This window comes from Branchiostoma floridae, unplaced genomic scaffold, assembly GCF_000003815.2.
Source record: "Branchiostoma floridae strain S238N-H82 unplaced genomic scaffold, Bfl_VNyyK Sc7u5tJ_321, whole genome shotgun sequence".
NCBI lineage: Eukaryota > Metazoa > Chordata > Leptocardii > Amphioxiformes > Branchiostomatidae > Branchiostoma > Branchiostoma floridae.
In genome coordinates this window covers 139378-148164 of record NW_023365803.1, presented here as the reverse complement: position 1 = coordinate 148164, position 8787 = coordinate 139378, and the positions used below count along the sequence as shown (strand labels likewise).

At 42.3% G+C, this 8787-nt stretch overlaps 2 protein-coding genes across 2 annotated transcripts; both read right to left on the bottom strand.

The window, feature by feature from the left end:
* Positions 1-1192: 1192 nt before the first annotated feature.
* LOC118408665 (proline-rich protein 2-like) lies at positions 1193-4610 on the bottom strand. The gene is made up of 3 exons (XM_035809519.1): positions 4204-4610; positions 3979-4045; positions 1193-3560 (listed from the first exon to the last, which is right to left on the bottom strand). Exons 1-3 carry the CDS (start codon positions 4304-4306, stop codon positions 1943-1945), a joined length of 1788 nt encoding a protein of 595 aa, XP_035665412.1. The 5' UTR covers positions 4307-4610; the 3' UTR covers positions 1193-1942.
* Positions 4556-8200, bottom strand: LOC118408672. Its single transcript, XM_035809525.1, has 7 exons — positions 8160-8200; positions 7902-8009; positions 7106-7168; positions 6569-6654; positions 6124-6200; positions 4645-4745; positions 4556-4578 (listed from the first exon to the last, which is right to left on the bottom strand). The coding sequence occupies exons 1-7, from the start codon at positions 8197-8199 to the stop codon at positions 4556-4558; spliced, it is 498 nt and encodes a 165-aa protein (XP_035665418.1). The 5' UTR covers position 8200.
* Between the last annotated feature and the right edge of the window lie 587 nt (positions 8201-8787).

Sequence of the window (8787 nt, the reverse complement as noted above, 5' to 3'; positions counted from 1 at the left end):
ATGCTTTCCTGGGACATACCAATTCACTTGGAGCTAAAGATTTCATAGGAAACTTTTTGGGTGTGTTTGTTGGAATGCTTGAGAATTTTCATTAGTCATTTCATTATTCCCAGGTAGTAAATGCACAGGTTTTTGCTGTCTTCTCCTCTTAATTGTTTTTAATGATATTTTGTTAATTACCACGATCAAGACAAATAGATTTATTAAGGTTCTAGGGATAAAAGTTTAGTGAGGAGGCTTTGCCCAATGTTTTCAACATTTATCCATGGTTACTTGCCTCAAGTTTCAAGCTGGAAATACATGATTTACTATGAGTTGTGTACACTGTTCTAATTGTTGAATTTGTAGGCACCGTTGGCCACCGGTTAGGGGTCATAGCGGGGAGCCCAATTTTTTTTGAAATTTAGAATTTTTTTGTGTCAATATCAAAGTTATGATATAACAAGAAATGTTACCCAAAATTCACCCGAAACTATTATTTAGGGGTCTAAATTTACACACTTTTCCGGGGGAGGCCCCCCAGCCCCACCCCCTAACTACTTCGTGGTTCGCCGCAAGCTGCTACTTTCAGACCTTAGCCTCCTAAATTTTTTGACAAGGCTGAAATTTATTTGAATATGAATGAAAAAATGACGGGTGGGTATCAAAATAAGCTTCTCCTCTAGCCTTTGCCTATTGTAGGCAAGACCCAGCACTACTGGTCAGTATTTCCATAAATTACCTACTAACAATCACAGGTTTACTCAGGATTAGATCCAAAAAATGTAGCAAGAGACTCATGTAACCAGAAATAATCTCTTTAATATAAAACTATGACCAAACTATGTACAACATGTATCTGTTTTTGTGTATATTAAAGCGAAACACCTTTGTCAGATGACCAGTGCTATCCGTCTTACTATAAGGCTATGTACATCATGTATCTATTTTTTTCTAAATACTCTTGTTAAAAAAATATCAGAATATCTTTGTTGGATGACGTGTTGTAACTGTGATATCAGTCTTAATATATATAAGGCTATGTACATCATGTATCTGTTTTTTTAAAATACTTTCGTTAATAAAACCAATATGTATTTGTTGGATGACATGTTGTACCTGTCATATCAGTCTTATTTTAAGGCTATGTGCAACATATGAAACTCTTAACAAAGAATGCCAAAACACAATTGAAAACCATGGAATCAACTGATGTTAAATAAAACTCTTTCATCAATATTCCATGATGTATAAACTTTAAAAATAAACAATAAATACAACTGGTGCCAAAGTTTAACAAGAACGGGTGCTGGATTAACCTGGCATAAACTCTTCCTCTAAAAAATGTACTCCCTTCGTACAAAAATGGCCTGTTGGTTTAAAAAAAACCTATGGCAAAAGGAAAAAAAATCTTAGCATGAAAGCTCATCTGTGTTGATGTAGTACATATTGAAGATTTCCACTGTCTTACAACACAAAACTTTGCTTACCTAGAATTTTTAGTCGCCCTTCCGCTGACCTTCTTCAGGAGTGTGGATTCTGTTACTCCTATCACGTGACTAAGAGACACGTGATTCTAGCAACAAATCCAAAATGACTGCCCGGATTACTTCGCGAGGGGGGTAAAGGAGGCCATCTTCATTAGAGCACATCAGCCGACACTCAACAGAGACGGGGCCGATATCACCCGCCAGACATTTATGATTCTTAGCTAGAATCACGTGATCAGAGTAACTGAATCATCACTCCTGAAGAATGTCGACGGAAGTGCGACTGAGAATTCGAGGTAAGCAAGTTTTGGTGCTTGCGTAGGCTATATGATAATGAATTTGGGCTGCCATAAACTCAACATAAACCAAAAAAAAACCAAAACATTTCTGCCCTTGTCGAACAGTAAAAAAATAATCCCTTCGTACAAAAATGACCTGTTAGTTTAAAAAAACCTATGGCAAAAGAAAAAAATCTATTGTGGTCCCCTAGGACCCCTATGGAACCTGGGCTGCCTCATCATCATGTATGGATGGAAATAATGCCGAGGCACATGTGCAGGCACACGTGCAGGCACTAACATCCGTGCCCGTGCATGTGTCAGCACCTGGTACAGCAGGGGTATGCTTGTTGTGGGGGCGGGTCCACCCGCCTGACCCTGCGCTTGGAGCTGCTGCTGGGGTCCACCACCTGCCTGGGGCTGCGCTGGGAGCTGCTGCTGGGGTCCAACACCCGCCTGGGACTGTGCTGGGAGCTCCTGCTGGGGTCCAACACCTGCCGGGGACTGTGATGGGAGCTGCTGCTGGGGTCCAACACCCGCCTGGGGCTGCGCTGGGAGCTGCTGCTGGGGTCCAACACCTGCCTGGGACTGTGCTGGGAGCTCCTGCTGGGGTCCAACACCCGCCTGGGGCTGCGCTGGGAGCTGCTGCTGGGGTCCAACACCTGCCGGGGACTGTGCTGGGAGCTGCTGATGGGGTCCAACACCTGCCAGGAACTGTGCTGGGAGCTGCTGCTGGGGTCCAACACCCGCCTGGGACTGTGCTGGGAGCTCCTGCTGGGGTCCAACACCTGCCGGGGACTGTGCTGGGAGCTGCTGCTGGGGTCCAACACCCGCCTGGGGCTGCGTTGGGAGCTGCTGCTGGGGTCCAACACCTGCCTGGGACTGTGCTGGGAGCTCCTGCTGGGGTCCAACACCTGCCTGGGGCTGCGCTGGGAGCTGCTGCTGGGGTCCAACACCCGCCTGGGGCTGCGCTGGGAGCTGTTGCTGGGGTCCAACACCTGCCTGGGGCTGCGCTGGGAGCTGTTGATGGGGTCCAACACCTGCCGGGGACTGTGCTGGGAGCTGTTGATGGGGTCCAACACCTGCCAGGAACTGTGCTGGGAGCTGCTGCTGGGGTCCAACACCCGCCTGGGACTGTGCTGGGAGCTCCTGCTGGGGTCCAACACCTGCCGGGGACTGTGCTGGGAGCTGCTGCTGGGGTCCAACACCCGCCTGGGGCTGCGTTGGGAGCTGCTGCTGGGGTCCAACACCTGCCTGGGACTGTGCTGGGAGCTCCTGCTGGGGTCCAACACCTGCCTGGGGCTGCGCTGGGAGCTGCTGCTGGGGTCCAACACCCGCCTGGGGCTGCGCTGGGAGCTGTTGATGGGGCCCAGCACCTGCCGGGGACTGTGCTGGGAGCTGCTGTTGGGGTCCAACACCCGCCTGGGGCTGCGCTGGGAGCTGTTGATGGGGTCCAGCACCTGCCGGGGACTGTGCTGGGAGCTGCTGCTGGGGTCCAACACCTGCCGGGGACTGTGATGGGAGCTGCTGCTGGGGTCCAACACCCGCCTGGGGCTGCGCTGGGAGCTGTTGATGGGGTCCAGCACCTGCCGGGGACTGTGCTGGGAGCTGTTGATGGGGTCCACCAACTGCCGGGGACTGTGCTGGGAGCTGCTGCTGGGGTCCAACACCCGCCTGGGGCTGCGCTGTGGGCTGCTGCTGGGGTCCAACACCCGCCTGGGGCTGCGCTGTGGGCTGCTGCTGGGGTCTGCGCTGGGAGCTGCTGATGGGGTCCACCACCCGCCGGGGGCTGCGCTGGGCAGGTGCACTGGTTCTAAAGTTGTATGCATAATATACAAACATCTAGTTGTTGTATGATATCATTTAGCATACGTGTATACACAAGGGATAAAACACACTTACTTAGTAGCACTGGGTGTGTAGAGCGACTATATGTATGAAGGTTTGCCACAGGCCTCTGTTGTTGTGCTCTTTGGTGATGACACCAGAGGCCGGTGAAAACATAAAATCTATTGCCAAATTTGGTAGTAACAATGATCCAACATGACAGCAACTATTCTTCATTACTACTTTATTACTTCTTATATGTGTGGTTCACAAATGCTTTATATACTGCTATAGTTGACATAGAAATCCAGACAACATGCATCTCATGAAGCAGAGATGAAATTTTTCTTGATCAACAGCATAGTATCTACATCATTAGTACATGTAAATGAATTATGACTTACTGTGATTTTTCAATGGCTGCTATAACATCATGGTGTTTGACTTCCTTTCCCTGGATCTGCATGTTTCCTATTAGAAAATGAGGGAAGTAGTATAAGCTGAAGTATATTAAAGAATATAATACAAATCATGAGTTCCTTTCATGTAGACCTTTACTAAGGTTTGGTTATCTTCTTTTATCAGTTGGAAAATGGCAACATAAATTCAGTACATAGCCAACTGCATACCATTTCCTGCTTTTGTTGTTATGACAAGATGTCCAGATGTGGTGGATGGTGTGTGGAAGATGAGGGCTGGTAGGTTTTCCTTGTTCACTCCACACCGTGTCATGTCTAGAGTAATAAAAAAAAGCAGTCTTGGTTGACATCCTGGCGTTGCAAAAAGGCTGGCAATGAGGTACAAAAGCAGTGGCCACAAAATAAGAATAAGATATGCATATCATCTTTATCATCATTTAGTCTGAATCACCTAAATTAACTTACAAATAGACACCTGGCAGCACTTAAAAAACAGTGTCATAACAAAGTGGGAAATTATTCATTATGCCTATGGAAAATAATACTTTCATTATGCCTAGTACTATAGAGTAGAAAATCCAAAACCTGTTGATCAACAAACAGACACATAAAGTAATATTTTTCTTTACACAAAACCACCACAATACTTACATTCTTTGCCATCTTCTGTTGTATGGAGAGTGTGTATATACAGGGCCTGCAGGTCTTCGATGATCCTGAAGAAGGCTTCGGTGCTAGTGAATCTTGCAAGTCTATAAAAGTGCAATAATTAAGGGTTAATGACCTGCCCTATTTTTTACACTCTTTGTTTTATTGGGTGGTTATGTCAAAGGACAAGGTGTTATGACACCATATACACCGAGGTATGGTGGGTTATTACAGTTATTATCATATAGCCTACGCAAAGTTGTAAACTCCTGAATGACGCATAATTCTCTTTGTGCTATGGGTGTGAATTTCTTTGTTGAATTCGGCAAATTTACATTTGTTCTTTCACAGGTAAATACATTTGAAAGAAGATTACAGATTGCATTTTGAAACCAAAATTTTCACAGAATATATTCAAAACATTACAGTCTTGGCATGTACACGCCAAACCCTTCTCAAACTATTACTGTACTGTATCCATTATCATTCCTTCCTGTGGGGTCGGATCTTTCCTCTATGCTCTGTGCCATTCTGATTGGTTGATTGCTCCTTTGCATTGCTCCTTCTGATTTGTCAGGTGTTTTTAACCTGGTTGGCCAGAATTCTAAGAAATAAGAATTCTCTGTGTTACTGTGTCATAACCAACAGAAATGGGGCATTCTGATTCTGGTCCAAGTCACATACATGTAGCTACATGTAATATGATAATAGTACTTTTAACTTCATGCATGTGCTGCTTTTATAATTTGTACCCATTTAACATAATCATATCCCAGACTCTATGAATGGCCTACTCTGTAGCATGCTATTCTCTCTGTTTGTCCTATGTCGTATATCTTTCCATTGATCTATAGAGTCTGATAAGGGCTGATGTTCACTTTTTCTTCTTCTCCAATCATTTATAAAACATCTACATCTTCACAACTAGATAATGGAATTATGGACAGTCCAGCAAGCTAGCATGACATTACATTTATGCAACTTCAGTTAAGTGTCAAGAAGTGATTTTATTGAGCAAAAGTGGGATTTAGAAAAAAAAATTCTGATTTTAGTGTTTGTGGTTTAATGGCTCCAAGGACCATTGTAATTTGATATACCGACATTGAATGTAACTGCGGTTCTCAGGTTATTAAAAATGTCTTGGGTCAATTTGAAGTCGCTGCTATGATGATCTATTTTTCAAGCCTTACAAGCCTACTTTCTTTCCCTTTAAATCCATATACAAAGATCAGTTAGTGTTATTTCTGGATCAGTTCGAGTAGCAAAGAACAGAATTGCACCCTCAGGGAATGAGTTCACAATATCAATCAATGTTTGGACACGATTTATGTTAAGTACCTTCTTTAAATCTGTCAGTGAATCATGTCTCCATGCAAATGATGCCTTGTTTAAAACAAACACCCTTTCAAACCCGGTAGTCAAGTAAGATCTTGATCAATTTGACAAGATCTATAGGGCATTTTTTAACAGAAATGTATGTACCTTGTATTCTCTAGTCCCGGAGTTAGGGCGACTGCCACCACCAGAAGTTTGCCTTCCCTCCTGGCAACCTCCTCAGCCTGGTTATAGATGGACAACAGAAATTTGGCCATATTATTGTTTCTTAAAAGATGTTGTCACCAATATACATGTATATACACTTTTATTTCCCGGGTGTGCCTAAACACCACAAACGACTCAGAAACACCACAAACGACCACAGACGACTCTAATATACAGTGTATATGGGTCGAAAACCTTTTGTGGCGCTCTGGAGACATTGTTTATACATTTATTTAAACCGGTTCATTGTCTATGACATTTCTGCATGGTCTGGATAATTGCACGAAATAGGCTATGCAATTAAACGGCATCTATAGTAGTTGCATTACACATTCGGATCTCTTCAGTACTAAGGCATATATTATATTTATGATATATGTCTTACCGCCAATGGGGATAGGGGCAGTGGCCACAATCTGTTCTTTCCAGCCCCGCTGCAGAAAAGGGTGGCCATGTGGGGACCAGTCAAACCTATAGAATAAAGAATGTTTGTACAATTTTTAAAAAATGGCAAATTTGGGTATAACTAAACTACTAACCTGGAATGATAGTAATCATTCACAAAGGTGTCAAATACACTGTCTAGAAATATGACCATTAATAACTGCAAGTCATGTATAATCTAATTTTACCACTTGTGTATGAAAAGAAACTGTTTAGGTAAACTATATCAATCATTCATGTATCATATTTATTATTGACAACTTAAGCTAAGATATCTATTCACTGATTTTGTCTCAACCAGTGAAATTCAAATGGCAACTTATATTCTATCTGATAAATTTCTTGAGAATTCTTGATTTTGTGCAGAACACCTCAAATAAAAGTTACTTTCCAATGAATTTAAACAAACTTAAAAAAAGTTACTAATATTACATGTGTAATGCACTTTAAGATATTTTGCATAGCATAAACTTAATACCTTCTAGCATATCTGTCATCTCCTCGACTGGTTTTTCTCCCACATGTCCAGCACCTACGACAGCTGTTTGAATAAAACAGCAGATTAAAGTCAGTTTACTACACAAATGCTTATAAATAGACTTCTTTAATATTGGAAAGCTAAATAAATCTATCTATTTGTTGCTAGAGAGATGTCAAAATCTGTATGGCACAGAGGACTATAGGATTCAATTGTGATTGAAATAACAATGTCTGTAGGGTTAATTACCTTAATGAAACATAGGTGTTTGCGACATTGGGTTTTATCTACACTTCTATTACTAGTATTTGTCCATCTTACAGGAAGTAATCTTCCAGGAGATTTTGTTAGGAAAGGTGACAGTATCAAATTGGCAATGTATGACCAATTTCATACTGTACCCTGCCCTGTGGTGATTTGCTTGAAGCTTAGAATAGTTAGATAAAAGGTGATAGAAGATAACCCCAAAGGTCATATTGATGTCAGACTCAGGGCTTGCTATCTTATGCATGACGTCTTTGTTTTCATGTGTCTGACACGTCATTGTAGCAACGAGCGATGTGTGCTGCATGATGTCAATATATGAGACCTCACAACAGATTTGATTGCAATGAGTTGTGTATATATCCTCTTTGGAGAATGTAATCACGGCTGATATCAACTACAATGGTGGGAAGCTGGCTGGATATCATTCTCTCAATGTGGCCTAGATTTTGTGATTTAAAAAAATGTACATGTAGAGGTAGTGTGGTTTTGTCTTTATTTGTAAAAGATACTTTTGTTTTGGTCTACTTACCCTGTTCAAACAGTGCCTGGTCCACACAGGTTAGCTTAGGCTTTGCCTGTCTTTCTGCTTCCGGTCTGTCTGCTTGCCGTCTTTCTGCTTCCGGTGCCTGTTGGGTCACTTAAACATAAAAAGAATACTTTACCTTTAAATCTTTTAATAAAAACTTGATCTTGTGGAAACTATCTTACAGTTCAGTACTGTTCTAATTTAATCTAGGCAAATGTTAGCACCATCTTGTATTAAAGCTTTAACCATAAAAATCCTCACCTGTTTGTACACCCACAATGCCCACGTCATCATCATTCATCTCTCCAGAGCCCTAAAACACATCAAATAACATATTTTGTATACATGTCTTGTTGGTATCTTTTGAATTACATTAACATGTAGATGGCTGTTCTGAACAGGAGATATGGGTATTGATGTCAAGAGCACTCAAAACAATACAGAATGACTCCTCTAAAAAACTGTATAGAGAGTATTCTGGCACATTTAACATACTTATGTACACAATGACTACTATACACTTCAAAGTGTGCAGAAATGGTATTAATATTTAGGCATACTCCATCCATTACAGAGTAGTACAATTACAATTACAATCCAGATTTGGAGATTGGACATAAATAAGTTACATGTATTGGCATTCTTTGTAACTAGCTGTTGTAATTAGGATTCTCTCTGCTGCATAACTGCCATTGCAAAGGGTTCGATGAAACTGCTGGACTATCTCCTATTCCTGTCTCCCTGGCTGTCTAGCTGGCCTGGCTATCACTTAAGGCCTCCAAATCCCCCATTCATATCCCCACAAATGGCCACCCTCTCATGTTGATAGCTAATTGTTTAGCCACCTACAAGCAATGGCCGGGCTTTGGCGGGAAATGGTCAGGTGCTG

Excerpts from the sequence above, each read along its gene's own strand:
- LOC118408665 (XM_035809519.1), bottom strand. The coding sequence starts at position 4,306 with ATGACACGGTGTGGAGTGAACAAGGAAAACCTACCAGCCCTCATCTTC. Across the intron at positions 4,046-4,203 it reads AACAACAAAAGCAGGAAATG|GAAACATGCAGATCCAGGGA; the intron begins GTATGCAGTTGG and ends ATTTTCTAATAG. Across the intron at positions 3,561-3,978 it reads GCAGCCATTGAAAAATCACA|AACCAGTGCACCTGCCCAGC; the intron begins GTAAGTCATAAT and ends ATACAACTTTAG.
- LOC118408672 (XM_035809525.1), bottom strand. The coding sequence starts at position 8,199 with ATGAATGATGATGACGTGGGCATTGTGGGTGTACAAACAG. Across the intron at positions 6,201-6,568 it reads TGCCCCTATCCCCATTGGCG|GCTGAGGAGGTTGCCAGGAG; the intron begins GTAAGACATATA and ends ATCTATAACCAG. Across the intron at positions 4,746-6,123 it reads CCGGGACTAGAGAATACAAG|ACTTGCAAGATTCACTAGCA; the intron begins GTACATACATTT and ends GCACTTTTATAG.